Raw genomic sequence first — 26064 nt, 5'->3', positions numbered from 1 at the left:
AGCTGTATTCAAAGTCTACTCTGATGGACCATGGTAGGTAGAAGAGGCAAGAAGATGGGAAAATTGGGGGTTGGAAGAAGAAAGAAAACCAGATAGGAAAGAAAAACAGAGAGAAGGCTGAGGCAAATGCATTATGGGATAAAATATAGTAATGGTTGGTGAAAGAGTGGGCGAAAAGAATGGATGATGGTAGGTAGAAGAGGCAAGAAGATGGAACATAGCAGGGTATGCAACTTCATCCCAAAATTTAGGCAGCTGTATTCAAACTCTACTCTAATGGACAATGGTAGGTAGAAGAGGCAAGAAGATGGGAAAATTGGGGGTTACAAGATGAAAGAAAATCAGATAGGCAAAAGAAACAGATAGAAGGCTGAGGTAAATACGTTATAGGATAAAATACACTAATGGTTGGTGGAAAAGTGGGTGAAAAAAAAAAGATAGAAGAGGCAAGAAGATGGGAAAATTGGGGTTAACGGATGCAAGAAAATCAGATAGGAAAAAGAAACAGAGAGAAGGCTAAGAAAATACATCATGGGATAAAATACACTAATGAATATAAAAAAAAAATCAGAAGGGATGAGATGAGAAAGTTAATAATGGCAGGAGAAGTTGGGTGCATAACAAGGAAAGAGGAGGAACAAAGGATGGGAGATAGCAGAGAAGGTACTGGAAGAAACAACTAGAGTAAAGTTGGAAATCAGCTGCCTATTTGGGTCCTTCAGATCAATTGCAGCTTATCTGCCTGTGTATGGGGCCTGCCCGACCGATATCTGGCCTAAAATTTGACAGATGTCGATCAGGCAGGTTTGATTTTCCCGTCAGATCAGGGACTGACATGGCTCATTGATGAGGCCCTCACTCCGACGCTGTTGTAATTTGGCAAGAGGACCAAACAATCAAATTACTCCAATATCAGCCATATCATGGAATGATTCGCCATCAAATGAGCAAATCTTATGGTGTATGGCCTACGTTAGAACAGCAGACGAAGTTATGAAAGACAAACAGGCTACAGGGGATACAGAGATCAGTTATTTCTTGAAAGAAAAAATCCCACCTACAAACTCCAACCTGCAAGGCAGTCATTAATATTTATAACGGTTCCTGCAACAAAATCTGACACTTATTGACAGAAATCCCATTTGCCAGAAAAAACACCCTCCGGAAAATAACATTTGCCAGAAAAGTCACCGTGAGCTAAAAAAAAAAAGTTACATTCAAGCACTGAGTTTTGCATTAAAAAAGTCTTCAAAAAGTGGTGCTGATTTAGCAAGAAATTGTCCCTGGTACTGTAACCATTCAATAGATGGATCGCCTAGGGCAGGGTTGTCCAAATGGAGGCCCGCGGGCCAGATTTGGCCTTTCGTAGGATTTTTTATGGGTTCCAGACTGGTCTAGGACTTCATACATCATTATTATAATATATTCTGGCCTCAAACACAATGTATGAAAATAATTTGCCTATTACATATAATAAGTTGTACAACACTGCCCTAGGGTGACACAAGAGCACAAATATTTCGAGGAGAAGTAACATTGAGAAATGTTGAGAAGTTTGAAGTACAGGTATGGGATGCCTTATCTGGAAACCCACTATCCAGAAAGCTCCGAATAACGGACAGCCCATTCCCCATAGACTCAATTATAAGCAAATAATTCAGAATTTTAAAACTGATTCCCTTTTTCTCTGTAATAATAAAACAGTACCTTGTACTTGATCCCAACTAAGATATAATTACCCCTTATTGGGGCAGAACAGCCCTATTGGGTTTATTTAATGGTTAAATGATTCCCTTTTCTCTGTAATAATAAAACAGTACCTGTACTTGATCCCAACTAAGATATAATTACCCCTTATTGGGGGCAGAACAGCCCTATTGGGTTTATTTCATGGTTAAATGATTCCCTTTTCTCTGTAATAATAAAACAGTACCTGTACTTGATCCCAACTAAGATATAATTACCCCTTATTGGGGCAGAACAGCCCTATTGGGTTTATTTAATGGTTAAATGATTCCCTTTTCTCTGTAATAATAAAACAGTACCTGTACTTGATCCCAACTAAGATATAATTACCCCTTATTGGGGCAGAACAGCTCTATTGGGTTTATTTAATGGTTAAATGATTCCCTTTTCTCTGTAATAATAAAACAGTACCTGTACTTGATCCCAACTAAGATATAATTACCCCTTATTGGGGCAGAACAGCCCTATTGGGTTTATTTAATGGTTAAATGATTCCCTTTTCTCTGTAATAATAAAACAGTACCTGTACTTGATCCCAACTAAGATATAATTACCCCTTATTGGGGGGCAGAACAATCCTATTGGGTTTAATTAATGTTTTATTGATTTTTTAGTAGATATGGAGATCTAAATTACGGAAAGACCCCTTATCCAGATTACCCATGGATAACGGGTTCTATACCTGTATATAAGCTAAATTTGGTGGATGGGAGCTAGTGTAGGATATCCCTTAGATGTATGAGCTTCAAGGCCACGTTCTTTGAAGAGCATAGTAGAAAACTTGTAATGGGAAGGTAGGACAGTAATGTGAAGGTAGGACAGTAATGTGAAGGTAGGACAGTAATGGGAAGGTAGGACAGTAATGTGAAGGTAGGACAGTAATGGGAAGGTAGGACAGTAATGGGAAGGTAGGACAGTAATGGGAAGGTAGGACAGTAATGAGTTGCAATCGATAAGGAGTTATGATGAGAGCACAAAGTGTTTAGATGGTATCAGCCATAGGGTCAGGTTCTATAACTATAATGTGGCATTGGCAGAAGCAGCAGAACCTGAGCTGGAGAGGATAAGGGGTGAAAAAGAAGCAGCTTCCACTGATACATATTCATGCCATTATGCCCAGAAGGAATGTTCTGAGCTGTTCACGCTGCCTACATACTCTTATAACTCTTATAAACAAGGTACATTTCCCACGTAGGCTGACTCATAGCAAAATATTTAACACCCAACATATCCATATAGTTTCCCGAGATGCCTGTTCCAATTACCGGCACATCAGTATTTTTTATCTACACCAATTAAGGTGGCAAATCCAGATTCCGATCATCCCCAAGAGCAACAGGATATTTGGGAAGTTTAATCAAAAGGAAGGCTTCGGTTGTTTGTACTTGGTGAATGACAGGGAAATAACTCTACATACACAGCCCCAAACATTCATGTCACTTCTGATTGAAAGGATTTGCTCAGTGCATTAGATAGCTGCTCCCATGTTTATCTGTGCAAATCTCCCTTAGAAAAACAAATTCAGCCGGCGCTCACAGAGGCAGTGCCACTTAAAGGTGCACAGGAATCTGTATAATTGCTGCACAACCGTCCCTGGGGATCTGCCAGTAAATCTAAACTTTAACAAGAAAGTCTGTTGGATTTAGTACAGTCCAAATAATACTATAGGCAGGGGTAAAGCTGATTTGGCCCCTTCAGACTAAGTTGGCAGCTTATTTACCCATGTATGAGGCCCACTGGTGGACCTGTTTGGTCAATATCTGGCCGAAAATCGTCCAAATATCGATCGATTAGCTTTGATTTTCCTGTTGAATTGAAGACTGCAACAGCTCATTTATGTGGTCCTAACTCCGACGGCTCATATCCCTGTTATTATGTGACCATTTGGCCCTAGGACCAAACTACTGTATTAGCACTATATCGCCAATCTCACCAAACAAGCGGATTTTACAGTCTATGGGCACCTTTAGGCAGAGTTTTATTTAGCTCTTGTGCCACCCTAGGATATAACCGTGCCCCCCAGGCTCATAAGAGACATTGCTGCCTTAGGCACAGGGCCTTGGGTGCCTATATATATATATAATATATAAATACAAAATGCATAGAAGCTGCACACCGTGGGATGCCTGACGAAAGTTCCTATGTGGAACTGAAATGTTGGTCAAAATAAACCTCTGACTATTTTTTGCAAAAATCCATGACTGTGTGTGAAAATCCGGTGTGTTCCGTCACTCCGTGCCTGTTTATATATATATAAATATGACCTTGCCTTTTAGGACCAGCCTAATTGGTCCCAGCGTGAAGGTATCCAAACTGGGCCCAGATCTGCTCATTTGGGGAGGTGTATGTCCACCCTAAAGGTGGCCATAGACGGGCCGATTCTAGCTGCCGATATCTGTCCCTTAGACCGATTTGGCAGCTTATCGGCCCTTGTATGGGCACTAACGATGGGCCTGCCCAACCGATATCTGGCCTGAAATCGGGCAGATCTCGATCGGGCAGGTTTAAAAATTTTGCCGGATCAGGGACCGCATCGGCTCATTGATGCGGTCCCTGAACCGACAGCCGCCAATACCGATCATCCTAATTCGAGTTCTAACCGAATTAGCCCAATATCGCCCACCTGTAGGTGGGGATATCAGGAGAAGATCTGCTCGCTTGGCGACCTCGCCAAGCGAGCAGATCTTAGCGTGTATGGCCACCTTAAGAAAGAACCAGTCTTCCAGAACACATTATATCCCTTAAAAGGGTTTATGTTTTCATTATTTTTTTAGATCCCAGCCACCTTTATGGATTAGTGAGTCTCTCCTTGCAGTGATGCGCTCTGGAAAGAAGCAGCTATTCCAGCAAGGAACTGATATAATTATGATTAATTATAATTACGCAAGCGTATCCCTATTTGGATACAATCCCTATGTATATATGCATAGGTACCACACAATAATGCAAAATGTGACATGTAAGATAATGTAATGAACAGAAAATAAATTGCTTAAATAATTGTAGATTTTAAAAGACCCCTTATCCAGATCCCCCCCTCAAAGCATTCCAGGTAATTGATCCTACAGCTGTACGTGAAACAAAGGGGCTATGCAGCATCAACAGAAATATGAAGTTATAAAGCCCAAACACAAATTGCCTTCCCTCCATCTGAAATATTTATATCCCCCAATGAAAAGACAGTAACGGCTGCCAAGAACGGAATGCCGCAGCCTGCGCTTAATGTTACTCTATGGATTACATGCACGATTTGGTCTCACCAAGGTAATTGTCATCTTCTGGCTTCCCTGAGTAGCTGTGTTGTCGAACGTCAAGGTTAGTAGCACCAGCTGGAATGCGAACCACGGAGTTGTAGCCTGCAAAAAGGCAATAAAGATCCTTTGCTTCATCTAGGTTTGGCTTCGGGACAACAGCAAACAGATGCAGAAGCTGTTAGCGCGGGGGGCGTATAATAGAAGTTTATGGCTGGGCTGTCTAACATCACTGATATTGCTGGCAGGATGGACGGCTCCATACATCATATTCCTCTAGCCCTCGGCATTATGAATTGATTTGCAAAGAAACGCTCACATTGGAAAGGATAGACCTCACTTTCCTGAGAGTTGATAAGAAATAAGACATAAAGGTATAATTTCCATAGTGCTCAACTGTAACATTCACCATAGACTTGGCAACGGCACTAGTTATGCCCGCTAGGAGTGCCGGTGCCTACGGAGACCACAGATGAGGAATTTTCTGTGCGGATAATAAGCTACATCTTCATGATTTACTGAATATTATAGACAAGGAAACATAAGCCAAGCCCCGAGTACTCATAAATTTAGAATAAAATAAATAAAAGGATGGGCATAACCAACAGCGACGGACTATATTATCCTTACAGTACAAACGTCCTCACTTGCAAACGAAGCCACACACATTAAGTCTCCAAGGCAGTTGGTAGAACAGGTGATCACTGGTAAAGACGATTAGTATTGTTAGTATACGGGCGGAATAAATGTTAATAGGAGAAATAGGTTAGTGCCAAGGGTCCAAGCCAAGAATCCATTCACACACAGTGGTCTGGAAAAAACAGAAAACACAGAGAGGGAGATTATACTGTCGGTGACCCATAAATATATCAAATATAGATACTGGAGATGAGAATGACTCTGAATAGTTCCTCAGGGTAGTGCTGCCTCCTTATAGATAGAACTTCTGAGTTGATCATATACTAAACACAGAGGGACCCAAAGTGGACAGCTTTATTCCAGACATGGACTTACATAAAATATCGTCTTACATGGTAACTAAACCCATATCTGGATGGTTTGACACCATTGACTCATTTCCAGGCACTATGCTCAAGAGGCCTTTTGGTTATAGATCATTAGAGACCAATAGACTTTGGTCTATACACTTTTTTAGCAGAAAATACCTTTATATTCTACAACAGAAGACTTTGACCACAGCCAAAGACATGCTTTTTGATCCATTCTTTCTTGTTGGGGCTTCATATATGCAGAACTTACAGCCCAGGATCCCATATTAACCAGTTATATTTGATGCTTTTATGTAAGAACATATCTGAAAGTGGAATAAAACTGTCAGTTTCTCACTATAGGAGGACACCCCTCTGTGTTCAGTATCAGCCAAAGCCTACATGTGAATTAAGTATGTTTTTGCTTTCAAGGGGCTATAACCCCAGCGTTTATCATAATCAGGGGCTTGTGTTGGAAATGTCTATGGAAATTATTTCTTGTGCTAAACAATAAAGAACAATAAAACTGAAAAAAACATTTAACCCCTTCTTAAGGTGGCCACACACGGACCGATTCTAACTGCCAATATCAGTCCCTTAGACCGATTCGGCAGCTTATCGGCCCGTGTAGGGGCAGCAACGACTGGCCTGCCCAACCGACATCTGGCCTGAAATCAGCCAGATATCAATCGGACAGGTTAAAAAATTTAGTCGGATCGGGACCGCATTGGCTCGTTGATGTGGTCCCCGAACCGACTGTGCCCATTACCAGGGCCAAACAACTGAATTAGCCTAAATTCGGGAGAAGATTTGCTCGCTTGGCGACCTTGCCAAGTGAGCAGATCTTAACGTGTATGGCCACCATTAGTTTAGAGTAATTGTGAGATGGAAATGTATTTAATCAGATTTCCCAGATAAGGGAACAACCCCCAAGGGCAGAGCGTAGTCCATTCTCTCTATAGCCAGCCCCTTTGGCAGCAGATATGTTCAATACTGTCGCTATTTATCTGGCTGTGTATAAAATAACTGACCCCTACTTACAGAAAGGATATTTACCCTTTAAACTTCCATTAAATGACAGTCAGGCATCTGGGAGTGGTAATTATAAGGGGCCCATTTTGAAACCCATGAAGTTGTTACTTACCGTAATGCACTATATTATATGTTCCAGCAATTGTTTTACAGGATGAATTGTCTCCCCCACAAACACCGCACTTGTCCCTTCTGGCCTTTGAGTTTAGGACATGGTCGCATCCAGCTTGCTTTAAAAAACATGGAAACAAAAACAATAAAATCTGAAAAGAACCTTAAAAAAACCAGCAGCACTATATGGTTAGTTGAGATACCCAACCTACAGCTTTCAGTTGCCCTGCCAGTGGCAGTAGAGAAACTAAAGCTAAGCCACTTCCATAAACAACCATTGGCCTTATGGGTCACTCTGGCATACACAAGGGAATATCAATAGATATGTCAATAGAATAAAATGTTACTTGGGGTGGGGGCAGTAGCATAGAGGGCCTGGGGAAATACAGCTAGGTGCTATTTCAGGGTAGGTGTGCAAAATATTATTTCTCGAGCTTTGGTGGTTCAGCTTTAAGTTAACTTTTACCCCCATAAAGGTAATAAAAGGCCCTAAGTTTGCCCAGGAGCACTAACCCATAGCAACCAATACTGTTTGCTTTGGAACAGGTGACCAGTAAATTCAACCTGCTGATTGGTTGCTATGGCTTACAGCTCCTGGGCAATCTTAGTGTGTTTTATTACCTTCAAGTATGTTACAGAATGCCCTATTTCTAGCAACTATTCAATTGGTTTTCATTATTTATTTTATTATTTGCCTTCCTCTTCTGCCTCTTTTCCAGCTTTCAAATGGGGGTCTCCAACCCCGGCAGCCAATACAATAGTGAGGCTACAAGTTTATTGTTATTATTACTTTTTAATACTTATCTTTCTATGCAGGTCCACTCCTATTCATATTCCTGTCTCCCATTCAAACTCCTGCCTGGTTGCTAGGGTAAATAAAACCCTAACAACTAGATAGCTGCTGAAATTCCAAACTGGAGAACAGCTGAACAAAAAAGCTAAATAAATGAAAAGCCATAAAAATTTAAAAAAATACTTCAAATTGCAAATTGTCTGTGAATATTAATGTCTACATCATATTAAAAGTTACTTTAAAGGTGAACTACCCATTTAAAGAATCTAACAGCAGTAAGGTATTCCAACATATCATACTCTAGGCTGCAGGCTCAGAGGGCGGGACTTTGCCTGCCCGGTACAGGCTGTGAGCTGTGACAGACAGGAGAACGCACCACTCAAAGCCAAGCACAGCCCACAGCCGGAGGAAGTCCCGCCCACTGGCACACCAAAGAGCAGAAAGCACACTCTGCATGAAGATGTATCTAAAAGCTTAAAACTGTATTTAACAAAACTAACTTGTATTTCTTGTCATGAAGCCAAAGAACTATTAACCTAGAAATGTCAATATCACTTTGACTATGCTATTGGCTACGGTGAGCAAAACAGCAGCCCTATGCCCAAAAACTAATAAAGCTGTATTTACTCATCCTGTCAACTAATTAAAATCACCCTGTGGAAGTGCGTAGCCCTGCGATTTCCACCTATTGAGGAAGCCCGGCCTTGGCAGTTTAATGAGAAATGTATATAAAGGGACAGGGTCCATTACATGGAGAACCTGAGGACTCAATGCGTGAAACAATGTGCTCAGCAAACGTCTCTACATTCTGCTCCACCTGTTTAAACAGTGCCATTCACATGCCAGAGGATGTTTGGTGCTTGGCTGGGGGGGACCATTTATAGAGTATAGAGTTAAAAAGAAAGATTTCCAGGCCCATGCTTTTTTGCTGTATATATACTGTATATATATATATTTACATGATTTGGTGCCACTGTAATCCCCAGTGTCATTATATTCCCAATCTACAACTTAACTGCCTCTAATGTAATCCCCAGTGTCATTATATGCCCCATCTAAGACCTAACTGCCACCAGTGTAATCCCCAGTGTCATTATATGCCCCATCTAAGACCTAACTGCCACCAGTGTAATCCCCAGTGTCATTATATGCCCCATCTAAGACCTAACTGCCACCAGTGTAATCCCCAGTGTCATTATAGGCCCATCTAAAGCTTAACTACCACAAATGTAATCCCCAGTGTCATTATATGCCCCATCTAAGACTTAACTGCCACCAACATAATCCCCAGTGTCATTATATGCCCCATCTAAAACCTAACTGCCACCAGTGTAATCCCCAGTATCATAATATGCCCCATCTAAGACTTAACTGCCACCAGTGTAATCCCCAGTGTCATTATATGCCCCATCTAAGACTTAACTGCCACCAGTGTAATCCCCAGTGTCATTAAATGCCCCATCTAAGACCTAACTGCCACCAGTGTAATCCCCAGTGTCATTATAGGCCCATCTAAAGCTTAACTACCACAAATGTAATCCCCAGTGTCATTTTATGCCCCATCTAAGACTTAACTGCCACCAACATAATCCCCAGTGTCATTATATGCCCCATCTAAAACCTAACTGCCACCAATGTAATCCCCAGTGTCATTATATGCCCCATCTAAAAATGAATTGCCACCAGTATAATCCCCAGTCTCATAATATGCCCCATCTAAAACCTAATTGCCACCAATATAATCCCCAATGTCATTATTTTTTACCCGTCTCAAACCCATTTTAGAAAAGCAAAGCTAATTAAGGCCTTCACTGGGTTTAAAGGGAAAATATCCCTTATTTTAAAGACATATTTATCTTCCATATATTCCTCGGAGGGAAATAATATTTAGAATGATTTACAGTAAGCAATTATGTGCCATTTATGGTTCACTAAAATGTTAAAATATGACAGCATTTGATGCAGAACAGGAATAATCAACATTTGGGTTGCGTATATATATATTTGAGGTAAACTTAAAAGGGTAGTTCGCCTTTAAATTAACTTTGCATATGACATAGACAATGATATTCTGAGACAATTTGCGATTGGTATTCTGTTTTTTTTTTAGTTATTTAGCATTCTGTACAGCAGCTCTCCAGTTTGGAATTTCAGCAGCTATCTGGTTGCTAGAGTCCTGTTTACCTTAGCAACGAGGCAGTGTTGCAGTGAGACCGAATAGAAAGATAAGAAATAAAAAGTGGCAATAAAACAGAGCAATAGATTCTGGCTGCCGGGTGAGCTCTATTTGAAGGCTGTAAAGATGCAGAAGAGAAAGGTAAATAATATATATATATATATATATATATATATAAAAAAAAATGAAGACCATTTGCAAAGATGCTAGGAATAGGATATTAAAAAATAACTTTTAGTTCCAAGAACTTCTCACTCAAATTGCCATATACAATATGTTTTTACTCGGAGAAAAGCATTCACCCTAAACCCCACTGTGCCTTCCTCTCCTCCGGGTTGGGCCTCCTTGGGAGGGGGCAGTCACACAGCTTGGAAACTTCTAGTGGAAACAACTGCTGCTAAACACATGTTGTACAATTAATCAGCCAGAAAGGCAGTGTGAGACCCCCGGCGAGCAGCAGAGTTGCACCTACATCTACAGGGCTACACATATCAGCACCGACTGGCATTGAGCTCTATTGGCTTCTATCAATATACAGTGACGATAAGGGGGTTTCCATTTTGCTCAAATGGCCTAACTGTCATCTTTTTATAAAGAAGAAATTCACCCAAATCCTCATACCCTGCTCACTGTACAAAATAAACTACATGATTTTGATGATGGTGGGTTACTCGCCCTTTAGATTGGAACAGGCACAATATATGTCTCTGAAGGTTACTCATCTGTAGAGCTAACGCCATTGCTCTGATTCTTATCACTAGATTTTTCTGCCTTGTTTGACCCACATGTGCCACCAATGTCCTCTTACAGGCAATGAAGGTACAAAAAGAGGCACAACTTTTTGCCTCTACAAGTCCAGGATCCCTCATCCGGAAACTCATTATCCAAATTACAGGAAGGCCATTTCTAATAGACTCCATTATAAGCAAATAATTCTAATTCTTGAAAATGATTTCCATTTTTTCTATATATAAAAACAGTACAGTATAGGAGCCATTATCCAGAAACCCATTATCCAGAAAGCTCAGAAGAGAGGTCATCTCCCATAGACCCCTATTGGGTTTATTTAATGGTTAAATGATTCCCTTTTCTCTCTAATAATAAAACAGTACCTGTACTTGATCCCAACTAAGATATAATTACCCCTTATTGGGGCAGAACAGCCCTATTGGGTTTATTTAATGGTTAAATGATTCCCTTTTCTCTCTAATAATAAAACAGTACCTGTACTTGATCCCAACTAAGATATAATTACCCCTTATTGGGGCAGAACAGCCCTATTGGGTTTATTTAATGGTTAAATGATTCCCTTTTCTCTGTAATAATAAATCAGTACCTGTACTTGATCCCAACTAAGATATAATTACCCCTTATTGGGGGCAGAACAGCCCTATTGGGTTTATTTAATGGTTAAATGATTCCCTTTTCTCTGTAATAATAAAACAGTACCTGTACTTGATCCCAACTAAGATATAATTACCCCTTATTGGGGCAGAACAGCCCTATTGGGTTTATTTCATGGTTAAATGATTCCCTTTTCTCTGTAATAATAAAACAGTACCTGTACTTGATCCCAACTAAGATATAATTACCCCTTATTGGGGGCAGAACAGCCCTATTGGGTTTATTTAATGGTTAAATGATTCCCTTTTCTCTGTAATAATAAATCAGTACCTGTACTTGATCCCAACTAAGATATAATTACCCCTTATTGGGGGCAGAACAGCCCTATTGGGTTTATTTAATGGTTAAATGATTCCCTTTTCTCTGTAATAATAAAACAGTACCTGTACTTGATCCTAACTAAGATATAATTACCCCTTATTGGGGGCAGAACAGCCCTATTGGGTTTATTTAATGGTTAAATGATTTTTTAGTAGACTTAAGAGGTTCCAATTACGGAAAGACCCCTTATCTATAAAACCGAAGCTTTCTGTATACTAGACCATAACCATAACCTCCGAATGTCCTGTCTAAGGGTAACTAAGGCAGCTCCCCCATACGTACCAAGGCACACATACCAAGAAGGGGCACTTACCCGACACAGTCCTTGCACGCAGATATCGTTAGTGTCCGGCCCACACGACGTCCCATCCACCACTCTGTCCCTGAGCTGATAATAAGCCGTGCTCCCCGCTACTCGGCAGAAGAGCTTGCAGCGGTCTTTCATTAAAACTGCGAAGGCAAGCAGGTGCTTGGTTAATGTTAGTTACCCTTAGAAGCAGCAGTTACCAGGGTGGCACCTTTTGGGCGATACTTACTGCCGCTGTATTTGGGCACCCAGCGCACATTTGGAGGTAGACCATTAATATTAAAATGCTTCCCGTCGAAATCCGCGCACTGCTCCTCTCTGAAGTCTCTCTTGTGTTTGGCGCACAGCTCCGTATTGCAGGATTTAAACTTCATTCTACGCCCAACACAGTATTTACCACCATTTTTTGGTCTGGGGAATAAATTGAAATAATCATTATTTTTTATTTTATTTGCTCCAGTCAGAAACCCAGCCTGACATTTATATGATACGTTAGCATTACGCTATATATATATATATATATATATATAATGAATGGAACAGGCCCTCTGTACCCTGGGGCTGCTAAATACCAACTACTATGGCTCCAGTATGCCCAGTGGGACCAAGCATTTGGTTCCAGTTAAGGCAACTTGTTGGATATAAATCAGCACATCACACACTTACTCGGGTCTATTGCATTCACGGATGGAAGTTTTTATCCCACCACCACATGACCGAGAGCAGGCTCCGAATGGACTCCAGGACCCCCAAGATCCATCTGCAATCTGTACGTCCCGTTCTTTAGGAATACATACTCCGTATCTGCAGTGCTGTAGTAAGATACAAAGTGTTGCATGGTAAGGACTATATGAAAGAGATGCAGAACTACTACACCGCTACTATAGGCACCGTCTCTCCCTACTATACCTGCTATCCCACAGCCCCAGTCCCTTCCCAGAGGCTATTATCCCCCCACTGCTACTATAGGCACCATCTCTCCCTACTATACCTGCTATCCCACAGCCCCAGTCCCTTCCCAGAGGCTATTATCCCCCCACTGCTACTATAGGCACCATCTCTCCCTACTATACCTGCTATCCCACAGCCCCAGTCCCTTCCCAGAGGCTATTATCCCCCCACTGCTACTATAGGCACCATCTCTCCCTACTATACCTGCTATCCCACAGTCCCAGTCCCTTCCCAGAGGCTATTATCCCCCCACTGCTACTATAGGCACCATCTCTCCCTACTATACCTGCTATCCCACAGCCCCAGTCCCTTCCCAGAGGCTATTATCCCACTGTTACTATAGGCACCATCTCTCCCTACTATACCTGCTATCCCACAGCCCCAGTCCCTTCCCAGAGGCTATTATCCCACTGCTACTATAGGCACCATCTCTCCCTACTATACCTGCTATCCCACAGCCACAGTCCCTTCCCAGAGGCTATTATCCCCCCACTGCTACTATAGGCACCATCTCTCCCTACTATACCTGCTATCCCACAGCCCCAGTCCCTTCCCAGAGGCTATTATCCACCCACTGCTACTATAGGCACCATCTCTCCCTACTATACCTGCTATCCCACAGCCACAGTCCCTTCCCAGAGGCTATTATCCCCCCACTGCTACTATAGGCACCATCTCTCCCTACTATACCTGCTATCCCACAGCCCCAGTCCCTTCCCAGAGGCTATTATCCCCCCCACTGCTACTATAGGCACCATCTCTCCCTACTATACCTGCTATCCCACAGCCCCAGTCCCTTCCCAGAGGCTATTATCCCACTGCTACTATAGGCACCATCTCTCCCTACTCTACCTGCTATCCCACAGCCCCAGTCCCTTCCCAGAGGCTATTATCCCCCCACTGCTACTATAGGCACCATCTCTCCCTACTATACCTGCTATCCCACAGCCCCAGTCCCTTCCCAAAGGCTATTATCCCCCCACTGCTACTATAGGCACCATCTCTCCCTACTATGCCTACTATCCCACAGCCCCAGTCCCTTCCCAGAGGCTATTATCCCCCCACTGCTACTATAGGCACCATCTCTCCCTACTATACCTGCTATCCCACAGCCCCAGTCCCTTCCCAGAGGCTATTATCCCACTGCTACTATAGGCACCATCTCTCCCTACTATACCTGCTATCCCACAGCCCCAGTCCCTTCCCAGAGGCTATTATCCCCCCACTGCTACTATAGGCACCATCTCTCCCTACTATACCTGCTATCCCACAGCCACAGTCCCTTCCCAGAGGCTATTATCCCCCCACTGCTACTATAGGCACCGTCTCTCCCTACTATACCTGCTATCCCACAGCCCCAGTCCCTTCCCAGAGGCTATTATCCCCCCACTGCTACTATAGGCACCATCTCTCCCTACTATACCTGCTATCCCACAGCCCCAGTCCCTTCCCAGAGGCTATTATCCCCCCACTGCTACTATAGGCACCATCTCTCCCTACTATACCTGCTATCCCACAGCCACAGTCCCTTCCCAGAGGCTATTATCCTCAATGCAAATTAAATATTTAGAGCATTACTGGCAGGCAACTTATCACTGCTTTGGTACATACAGTTATGGCTAAACAAAGGCTAGAACCCTACAGTACATAACCAAAGTCTCTAACAGATAAATCGGGCGCACTGCTGACATGACTAATGAAGTAGAAATGTGGGACTATTTCCTTTGCTGTACTGGAGTTTGGAGTGAGATTAATGGCTCCCAGGGGCCCACTCTTTGTCACATCACTGAGGTCAGAGCAATAATCCACAGGAAAAGGAAGACAGTTCCATCAATCAGGTCGAAGTGGAAGTGTATATCTTACCTAATGCCCCCCCCTCGCTACTATTAAAGCTCCACAATATATGGCTGAGATTTAGGCAGAAAATTGTCTCTCTCTATTTTCCTGTAGCCTTTGACTCATAATAATCACCTTTATCAGCAATATTACATCTGGTATTCAAATACAGAAGGAGGAGTAGGAGAAAATTACATGAATCCTTGTTGCTGTATAAATTATTGCTCAGATCTGAGAGAGCGAAATATGTGTTAATATCTAATATTCCCAACAAGGACTTGTTATGATGCACGCAAAGCATGGTGGGAAATGGAGCAGAATCAAGCTGGCTTCTACTACATTGTTCCAAGAGCCAGAACCAGCGTTGTAGTAAGGAACCAAAAATTGTTGACTACTTTTATACAGGTATGGGACCTGTTATCCAGAATGCTCGGGACCTGGGGTTTTCCGGATAAGGGATCTTTCTGTAACAAGTTAAGTCTGCTAAAAATCATTTAAATATTGAATAAACCCAATAGGCTTGTTTTTCCTCCAATGATAATTATATCTTATTTGGGATCAAGTACAGGTACTGTTTTATTATTACAGAGAAAAGGGAATCATTTAACCATGAAATAAACCCAATAGGGCTGTTCTGCCCCCAATAAGGGGTAATTATATCTTAGTTGGGATCAAGTACAGGTACTGTTTTATTATTACAGAGAAAAGGGAATCATTTAACCATTAAATAAACCCAATAGGGCTGTTCTGCCCCAATAAGGGGTAATTATATCTTAGTTGGGATCAAGTACAGGTACTGTTTTATTATTACAGAGAAAAAGGAATCATTTAACCATGAAATAAACCCAATAGGGCTGTTCTGCCCCCAATAAGGGGTAATTATATCTTAGTTGGGATCAAGTACAGGTACTGTTTTATTATTACAGAGAAAAGGGAATCATTTAACCATTAAATAAACCCAATAGGGCTGTTCTGCCCCCAATAAGGGGTAATTATATCTTAGTTGGGATCAAGTACAGGTACTGTTTTATTATTACAGAGAAAAGGGAATCATTTAACCATGAAATAAACCCAATAGGGCTGTTCTGCCCCAATAAGGGGTAATTATATCTTAGTTGGGATCAAGTACAAGTACTGTTTTATTATTACAGAGAAAAGGGAATCATTTAACCATTAAATAAACCCAATAGGGCTGTTCTGCCCCAATAAGGGGTAATTATATCTTAGTTGGGATCAAGTACAGGTACTGTTTTATTATTACAGAGAAAAGGGAATCATTTAACCATTAAATAAACCCAATAGGGCTGTTCTGCCCCAATAAGGGGTAATTATATCTTAGTTGGGATCAAGTACAGGTACTGTTTTATTATTACAGAGAAAAGGGAATCATTTAACCATGAAATAAACCCAATAGGGCTGTTCTGCCCCCAATAAGGGGTAATTATATCTTAGTTGGGATCAAGTACAGGTACTGTTTTATTATTACAGAGAAAAGGGAATCATTTAACCATGAAATAAACCCAATAGGGCTGTTCTGCCCCCAATAAGGGGTAATTATATCTTAGTTGGGATCAAGTACAGGTACTGTTTTATTATTACAGAGAAAAGGGAATCATTTAACCATGAAATAAACCCAATAGGACTGTTCTGCCCCCAATAAGGGGTAATTATATCTTAGTTGGGATCAAGTACAGGTACTGTTTTATTATTACAGAGAAAAGGGAATCATTTAACCATTAAATAAACCCAATAGGGCTGTTCTGCCCCCAATAAGGGGTAATTATATCTTAGTTGGGATCAAGTACAGGTACTGTTTTATTATTACAGAGAAAAGGGAATCATTTAACCATTAAATAAACCCAATAGGGCTGTTCTGCCCCCAATAAGGGGTAATTATATCTTAGTTGGGATCAAGTACAGGTACTGTTTTATTATTACAGAGAAAAAGGAAATAATAATTTTTAAAAATTAGAGTTATTTGTTTTTAATGGAGTTTATGGGAGATGGTCATTCTGTAATTTGGAACTTTCTGGATAAGGGATCCCATGCCTGTACTTGTATGGAGGAATCTCCTAGTAATTATGTTCCCATTTCTATTGCCTTTCCTGGCTTTATGGCAGGGATTCTCTGGATTAGAGCCAGTGCCCCCACAAGGCAAAGCAGGATTAGTTACCCTTTACTCCAGCGCTGCATTTAGGAAATGCCTGTGGCTAATTAAACAACAGAGAATGGTATAAGGAGTAAAGGCAATGAAACAGATCTATAGAAACAGAGAGAAATTTGAACCCCTAAAGTGACAGAAGAGAAAACGTGGATATTCTAAATAGGAAAAGTTTTATATAGATATAACAGGGGCAGCAATATGATTATATGAAGCCTCGGCATAGAGTTTCTACATGTCAGAGAATTCCGAGAGCTCTTGATGGGCAGATCCGGTGGCTTTTTATGAAACCTTATACCCCGGCAGGGTTATTGCCTTTCCCCTACTTGAACCCTCCTTAATCACGCTTGTTCCACCTGCGGGTCGAGAGGTGACAATAACTCTCAACAATGTGGGAAACTCAATCCCGTCTCACATGGGACATGAATGGAATTTCTGTTCCTGGGAGAGAATGGAATTCCTTCCTTATCAACAAGGGCCATTTCAGATTTTATAGCAATAATTACATCCAGGATAAGGAGGGGTTTTTGCTTCTGCTCCACATTCTTTATCAGGAAATGCTCTTTCCAGTCTGGGGTTGTTCACCTTTAAACTAACTTTTAGTATTGTCTGAGACAATTTGCAATTGGTCTTCATTTTTTTATTTTTTGTGTTTTTCGAATTATTTAACTTTTTGCTCGGCAAACCAGCGACCCCCAAGTGAGGTGCTGTGGTTGGCCCCAATCTGTCCAACCCACACATCACTACTTTACAGGTCACAGAACTTCAAGGTGACGTAAAAATATCCTTATATCTTACAAGAGGGGGCACCTTATTAATTATATTACACATGTTTCAGTGAGTTAGTTGACATAAATCCCATTACTAAGCACCGATTATAACTGATGACATCACTAAGCATTGTTTATACGGCTATAATACAGGTATCGGAGCGGAAACCCGGATCCGGAAACCCATTATCCAGAAAGTTCCGAGTTACGGAAAGGCCATCTCCCATAGACTCCATTTTAATCAAATAATTCACATTTTTAAAAATGATTTCCTTTTTCTCTGTAATAATAAATATTATATATAATTACCCCTTATTGGGGGCAGAACAGTCCTATTGGGTTTATTTAATGGTTAAATGATTCCCTTTTCTCTGTAATAATAAAACAGTACCTGTACTTGATCCCAACTAAGATATAATTACCCCTTATTGGGGGCAGAACAGCCCTATTGGGTTTATTTCATGGTTAAATGATTCCCTTTTCTCTGTAATAATAAAACAGTACCTGTACTTGATCCCAACTAAGATATAATTACCCCTTATTGGGGGCAGAACAGCCCTATTGGGTTTATTTCATGGTTAAATGATTCCCTTTTCTCTGTAATAATAAAACAGTACCTGTACTTGATCCCAACTAAGATATAATTACCCCTTATTGGGGCAGAACAGCCCTATTGGGTTTATTTCATGGTTAAATGATTCCCTTTTCTCTGTAATAATAAAACAGTTCCTGTACTTGATCCCAACTAAGATATAATTACCCCTTATTGGGGCAGAACAGCCCTATTGGGTTTATTTAATGGTTAAATGATTCCCTTTTCTCTGTAATAATAAAACAGTACCTGTACTTGATCCCAACTAAGATATAATTACCCCTTATTGGGGGCAGAACAGCCCTATTGGGTTTATTTCATGGTTAAATGATTCCCTTTTCTCTGTAATAATAAAACAGTACCTGTACTTGATCCCAACTAAGATATAATTACCCCTTATTGGGGGCAGAACAGCCCTATTGGGCTTATTTCATGGTTAAATGATTCCCTTTTCTCTGTAATAATAAAACAGTACCTGTACTTGATCCCAACTAAGATACAATTACCCCTTATTGGGGCAGAACAGGCCTATTGGGTTTATTTAATGGTTAAATGATTCCCTTTTCTCTGTAATAATAAAACAGTACCTGTACTTGATCCCAACTAAGATATAATTACCCCTTATTGGGGGCAGAACAATCCTATTGGGTTTAATTACTGTTTAAATAATTTTATTAGCAGACTTAAGATAGGATATCCGGATTACGGAAAGATCCCTTATCCGGAAAACCCCAGGTCCTGAGCATTCTGGATAACGGGTCCCATACCTGTACTAAAGAGCCATACATATCCTGTAAATGGGAGCTGCAAATCAACAAAACAGCATCCCCAGTGGTGATAAATAAAAGTGCTGCTCTCAGACAAAGCAGGTTAATGAAGAATATTGAAACTATTTACACATAACAGAAACATGACACGTATAGGGGTAAATGATAAGGCTCTGACCTTCCCCGGCTCACATTCGGTGCCATCTGCCCACGGCGTGTGTTGGGTCCGGCAGCCCTTGTGTTGCCCATCGCTGCTGATGCACCACAGTCGCCGGCACTGCATTTGCTGCAAGTCGCCCAAAACAAAAGTGGAAAGTAAATGGTTAATTCCCTGCAGCTTAATGTGTAACATGCAACAGCGTCTTTTGTACTTTTCCCAGGGTTCCTGCGCATTCATGGGCACATTATTATGGCAGAGAACAGCGCTAATGGTACAATGGCACATATACAGAGGGCTCAAATTAAGCCACCTTTGGAGGTTTACTTCCCCTTTAAATAAAGCATTTTTTATTTTTTTTTATTATCGCTATTCGGAAGCAGGATATTTTTTTAAGGAAATATTTGAAAAGCACGCGTCCAGCGCTGGCGAAGAATGAAATCATATGAGAGTACTAATTTGAGTATTAAGGGACGCCGGATCGATGCCAGGTCTCTACTCCTCATTCGCTAGATATCCAGAACAGCTGTTCCTACAAGCGACTTTATTGCTAAAAATAAACGGAACGAGCCGTTTGTAAGAGAAATGTATATTACAGGGATACATGGCCCATTCCCTTCTACTTTATATATTCATTTCTATCGATGGGATTTGCAGATGTTTCCTATAGAGCAGCACAGGGGGGGTTGATATGAATTACGGATCTTCCAATCTATTTCCACTACACCTGGAAATTCATAAACCACCTACGGCGTCGCAGAGACGCTCGGGGATTATCCGGATGACACTGGGGTCAGTCATGTGAGGAGGGAAACTCATCCAGCAGTAAAGGAAGGGAAGAAAAGAATCCAGGCACCTTTGTTTGGGCCAACAATGGGCTCCCTCAGCTGTCCCCTTTCATGTGGGCTCCGTCAAGGGTGCTCCTTGCTGCCTGTGTCTCCTACAAGGGGCCCACTTAGCAACAAACATAGATAGCAGTCTGGCTTTCTAAGGACTAATGGTCTGTCCTGATTAAACCCTGCCCACACACAAGGGAATTCCCATGCAATACAATCACTTGGCTTGCCGGCTGGGCAATCACACCATGGTGCATGTAGCTGGCCAAATGTTCTAAATCACTGCCATTCATTGTTTCTTCTTGTTGGCCAAAGGCTTCCCTCACACAGACAGAGCAACTGACCAATTGGCTCATACAATGCTTCAGTTTGGATGAAACACATGCAGATGCAATGATTGGTCAGTATGACCGCAAGCAGTCTAAAGGTGCCAATACACCTTCAGATCCGCTCGCTTGGCGAGTGGATCTTCTCCCGATATCCCCCACCAGCGTGTGGGCGATATCGGGAGAATCCAGGCTAATTCAGTCGTTTGGCCCTTTATCTTGACGGGTATAGGCAAAGTCGGTTCGGGGACCGCATCAACGAGCTGATGCGGTCCCCGATCCGACTAGATTTTTTAACCTGCTCGATCGATATCTGGCCAATTTCAAACCAGATATCAGTCGGGCAGGCCCGTTGGTAGTGCCCATACACGGGCCGATTAGCTGCCGAATTGGTCTAAGGGAACAATATCGGCAGCTAGAATTGGCCCATGTATGGGGATCTTTACTGACCAATCATTTGCTTGAGGACCCCTCAAGCTACTGCCCCATTCGACATTTGGGGAATGGTCACAGGCATGTTAGTATGTGAACCCCACATACACCATATGTCCAGTATTCTAGATCAGCGCTGCCCCACTTATTACATGTAGTGGGCTCATTATTTCTCATATAGCGCATTCGATGGCCAAATTAAACAATTATGATGTCATACAGTCAAGTTTATGGAGTCTATAAGCAGACTGGGGGCCATAAAAATCCCTTGTAGGGCCACATTTGGACAGCCCCGTTAGATTAAAATTACATTTTGCTTTGGTTAAACGATAAAAACTGTCCAATGGGTTTCTTGCTGAGTACGAGTACTTATAAAGGGTAAGTAAATAATACAGGGCAGGGTGCACAGGTGCAGGCGCATAGGCATCCAGTTTAACATGGCCCTTTATATGCAACCAACTTCCCCAGGCATCAGACTGCACCTATATAAACAAGTAATATCAATATGACTAATAACGCAAAGGTACGTACCATATACGGGCACACCTGGGATCCCGGTCCAAATATCAATTCACATTGCTTATTGACATTGTACAAAGCCCCCGGTAGCTGCTGAGGCAGTGTGTATGTTCTAGAGATTGGCTCATCCAGCAGGCACTCCCCGTAACCCGTGCTAGGACAGAGAATAAATGTTACTATGGGCTTTTCCTTCATTATCTGTATTTAACATAAAAAGACAGGGTATGTAGCCAAATAAAGCAAAACACAAAATGTGAAAAAATTATGTGGCCCTTCTTTAGAATCTACAGCACTGGCTATGGTGCCAGAACCATAGTGTCTATTTTTCTATATAGGGGCAGAGACAGGGGAAAGTGTTGGAAGGGTTACTGCCTGCCCTGCTCTCATTTCCCTACAGAAATAGGGGTTGGTAGCACTAGGTAGGTACCTAATATATAGGGACAGAGACAGGGGAAAGTGTTGGAAGGGTTACTGCCTGCCCTGCTCTCATTTCCCTACAGAAATAGGGGTTGGTAGCACTAGGTAGGTACCTAATATATAGGGGCAGAGACAGGGGAAAGTGTTGGAAGGGTTACTGCCTGCTCTTTTCTCATTTCCCTACAGAAATAGGGGTTGGTAGCACTAGGTAGGTACCTAATATATAGGGGCAGAGACAGGGGAAAGTGTTGGAAGGGTTACTGCCTGCCATGCTCTCATTTCCCTACAGAAATAGGGGTTGGTAGCACTAGGTAGGTACCTAATATATAGGGGCAGAGACAGGGGAAAGTGTTGGAAGGGTTACTGCCTGCCCTGCTCTCATTTCCCTACAGAAATAGGGGTTGGTAGCACTAGGTAGGTACCTAATATATAGGGACAGAGACAGGGGAAAGTGTTGGAAGGGTTACTGCCTGCTCTGCTCTCATTTCCCTACAGAAATAGGGGTTGGTAGCACTAGGTAGGTACCTAATATATAGGGGCAGAGACAGGGGAAAGTGTTGGAAGGGTTACTGCCTGCCCTGCTCTCATTTCCCTACAGAAATAGGGGTTGGTAGCACTAGGTAGGTACCTAATATATAGGGACAGAGACAGGGGAAAGTGTTGGAAGGGTTACTGCCTGCTCTGCTCTCATTTCCCTACAGAAATAGGGGTTGGTAGCACTAAATGCTCTGAAAAAACAAGTTAGCATGATCACTTGGAGGCCTAACACGTGGATGTACTGATTCACAAAATAATCTTGAAATCACTTTTTCATCTATAAAAGTTCCTCCGTCCTCATTTCCTCCCTCAGGTCTCGACGCCGTTCCAGGACAAAATGCCCAATTAGAAGACGGGAGAGCAGCATGGGCCCACCGGTTGCCCTGGTTACCCGCTTCCTACGGACATGGAATTCGCATGAAAGGAACTGGCAGCGGCCGCGGAGCGTTTACCGGAGGAATCAGTGACATAATACATTCATTCCTGGGGCAATGGGAAGTCAATACACAGAGGTTTTATAGCGAGAACTTGGTGGGAATCGAATTCAAGGAAAACCAGTATCACAGTGTCAGGGCAATAATGACAGAGCCCCCTGTCCCCCACACAGTCGTATAGATAATGCATCCTGCAGGGAAACGGCGCATTTAAATCCTGCATGTTTTGCTGCTTTCCAATTGCAGGAATTAGATTAAAGCAACAGCGCCTGGTGGCACCCTGGGCCTCGTAAAGGGAAACTATACCCCAAACAATGTAAGTCTCTATATAAATATATTGCTTATAAGTAAAACCCTGCTTCATCTAAATAAACCATTTTCATATAAATATACTTATTTAGCAGTATGTGCCATTGGGTAATCCTAAATAGGAAACTGCCATTTTAAGTACACAGGGCCGCCCCCTGGGATCATAGGAGTCACAGTGCACACAAACAAGCCAAGGCACACATACATGCTAGGCCCCATCAGCCAATGAATGGGCAGAGTTCTACCTTTTGCTCCCACACTACTTCCTGTTACAGTTAGAGCTGCATCACTTCCTGTCAGCTGATCTCTGAGGGAGCACACAGCCCATCACTAAATGGCGGCTCAAGGGAAAGGATATAAAAGGGCAATATTTACTGATATATATATTCCAGTTTGGGGAGATTCTTTAATAGGCCACTTAACATCATATAAACTGTCTGTTGGTTACGTATTCATTCTGGGGGGATAGTTTTCCTATAAGGGGTAAAGTCAGACAGGTCGAGAGGGCGAGGGCAAGAGAACAAGACTAGCGGAAGGCAAAAAAAGCACCTACATAGCGCCCCCTACCATTGCACCCTAGTCAGGTGCTTCTTCTGCCTTCCCCTAGTTCAGTGGTTCTCAACCTGTGGGGTCGGGACCCCTTTGGGGGTCAAACAACCCTTTCACAGGGGTCACCCAAGACCATTGGAAAACACATATTACCGATGGGCTTAGGAATAATTTTATGGTCCACAACATGAGGAACTGTATTAAAGGGTCGTGGCATTAGGAAGGTTGGGAACCACTGCCCTAGTTCCAGCCCTGGGTGGAGTAGAGATGTGTGGGTTGACCCAAACCCGCCCGACCTATAGGTTCCACAGGTTTCGGGCTGGCCTGCACATTCCATTGTTTAACCCCCCCCCCCCCCGGAGGGGGTTAAACTCCCCAGCCACAGCACACATTGGCTCCTTCCTTGTTGGTGGTAAAACTGTTAACCTGCCCCTTGTAACCTCATCTCTGATGTCAGCTAAGGGGGCAGGTGGAAAGCTCCCATCTCAACCTGGGGTCACTGGGTTTGGGTGGGAATATTTACAACCTGCACATCACTAGGGCGGAGGCATTGCCAACACAGCACTGGCACCCCAACATCTCACAGGCTCCCATAGGAATACACAATTTGGCCACCACTCCATGGTTAAGGGGTATTTATATGGCATGAGTTTTGGTAACAAGAAATCAGGAGACCCCGGTACCAAGGTCTATAGGCCCCAACTGAAACTATTAGAGGTTTTGGGGTAGAAAGTCAGATTAAAAATACCCCAATATCTAAATGCCCATAGAAAGGTAAAGTTACACAACCCCCTTTTACTTACTCTAGAAACTGCGTGACGTATTTCCGGCTGCACTTTGACCACATCCAGGGGTTGGTGTAGAAGTTAAGGGTCGGCGCCATGACGTGCTGCTGGTTTTTGCCGCTTTCCTCTTTGCATTTGTTGCTGTCGTCGTGCGGCATGTTGAATCTGCGCAAAAGAGCGGAGGCCGGGAATTAAACGGAATTTTCCCACTACTCAACACTAAAGGGCAAGTTCACCTTCACATTATCTTTCAGAATGAGGCAAACAATGGTGAAATGCAATAGGCTGTTTTGTGCCACAGTAAACTTTCTATGGCTTTCCTGTTGCTAGGGTTCCAGTTAGTCTAGCAACCAGTCAAAATGGAAGATAAATAAGTGAAGGCCTCTATATAAAGGGAAGCAATGCAAAGTAACAGAAGTCTAGCCTCACTGATAATCAGCTTTTGGTCGCCAGGGACACCTGCAAGGTAGCAACGGGAATTAAACAGAATTTTCCCACTACTCAACACTAAAGGGCCAGTTCACCTTCACATCATCTTTCAGAATGAGGCAAACAATGGTGAAATGCAATAGGTTGTTTTGTGCCACAGTAAACTTTCTATGGCTTTCCTGTTGCTAGGGTCCCAGTTAGCCTAGCAACCAGTCTGTTACTTTGAATTGCTTTTCTATAAAAAGGGAAGCAATGCAAAGTAACAGAAATCTAGCCTCACTGATAATTAGCTTTTGGTCGCCAGGGACACCTTGAAGGTAGCAACAACAGAAAAGCAAATTAAAAATCATAAAAAAAACAAAGACCAACTGAAACCTTGCAAATTGTTACCGAACATTGTAAAAGTTAATTTCAAGGTGAAGTTCGCCTTTTCAACTTAGGGGCAGATTTATTATGCAGTGTAAAAAACGGCGAGAAAATTCAGCGCAGGCTTCACCACATAAAAACGGCGTAAAATCGGCGTCATTTTTTATGCGCTTTTTCTCTTCCACCGGTAGTTACGTAAAACAACGGCATAAAATCTTGGTGTTTGGACAGCAAACTTCTCCATTTATTTTACGCAGATTTTTCCATCGTTTTTTTTCAGCGAATTTCATTTTACACAGCATAATAAATCCCTTAGTGTTTTAGGTTTTACTTAGACAAAAGGGTGAACTTGATGAAGGTATTTTTTCAACCCTTAGCTACTAAGTTTACATATAGTTGTCTTTGAACATGAAGTTAATGGAGTAGAGTGGAAGCATAACATGGTGGCAGTGTGACCTGCTCATTGGCACAATGCCCTTTGGTCACATTTATTTATAGTGCCAAGCAGAGCAGTGATTGGCTGACAAAGGGATTGACATTGAATGTATATTTACATGAAACATACACGTGTCCAAGCTCATGTGCTATAGTAAATGCCGTGCTGAGCCCGTTGTCTTCACTGATGGAGCAGCTCCGGTAGGGGTCACACACGGTGCCCAGTTCGGCCAGGCCTATGGGAAAGCACAATACAAACTCTGAATAGAAGCTGCCACAGTCAGACCTGCTGAATATATTACAGGGATAGGATCTGTTATCCAGAA

The 26064-nt window shown here is 42.3% G+C and overlaps 1 protein-coding gene across 3 annotated transcripts in view; it reads right to left on the bottom strand.

The window, feature by feature from the left end:
• The window catches only part of adamts9 (ADAM metallopeptidase with thrombospondin type 1 motif 9), a 161991-nt gene that overhangs the window by 80008 nt on the left and 55919 nt on the right, over nt 1-26064 (bottom strand). For all 3 annotated transcript variants that reach the window (XR_001170408.3, NR_164664.1, NM_001374796.1), the window contains 9 exon segments: nt 25869-25974; nt 24527-24673; nt 21490-21631; nt 19386-19493; nt 12797-12942; nt 12360-12541; nt 12137-12273; nt 7131-7248; nt 5007-5102 (listed from right to left, as the gene is read on the bottom strand). Coding sequence is in view for 1 of the 3 variants with exons in the window: in NM_001374796.1 (NP_001361725.1) it covers nt 5007-5102; nt 7131-7248; nt 12137-12273; nt 12360-12541; nt 12797-12942; nt 19386-19493; nt 21490-21631; nt 24527-24673; nt 25869-25974 (1182 nt within the window). In the remaining 2 variants the exon portion in view is untranslated.

The sequence above is a fragment of the Xenopus tropicalis genome, chromosome 4 (assembly GCF_000004195.4).
Source record: "Xenopus tropicalis strain Nigerian chromosome 4, UCB_Xtro_10.0, whole genome shotgun sequence".
Lineage (NCBI taxonomy): Eukaryota > Metazoa > Chordata > Amphibia > Anura > Pipidae > Xenopus > Xenopus tropicalis.
The sequence above is the reverse complement of the archived record's forward strand: the minus strand, read 5'-3'. Positions and strand labels throughout refer to the sequence as shown.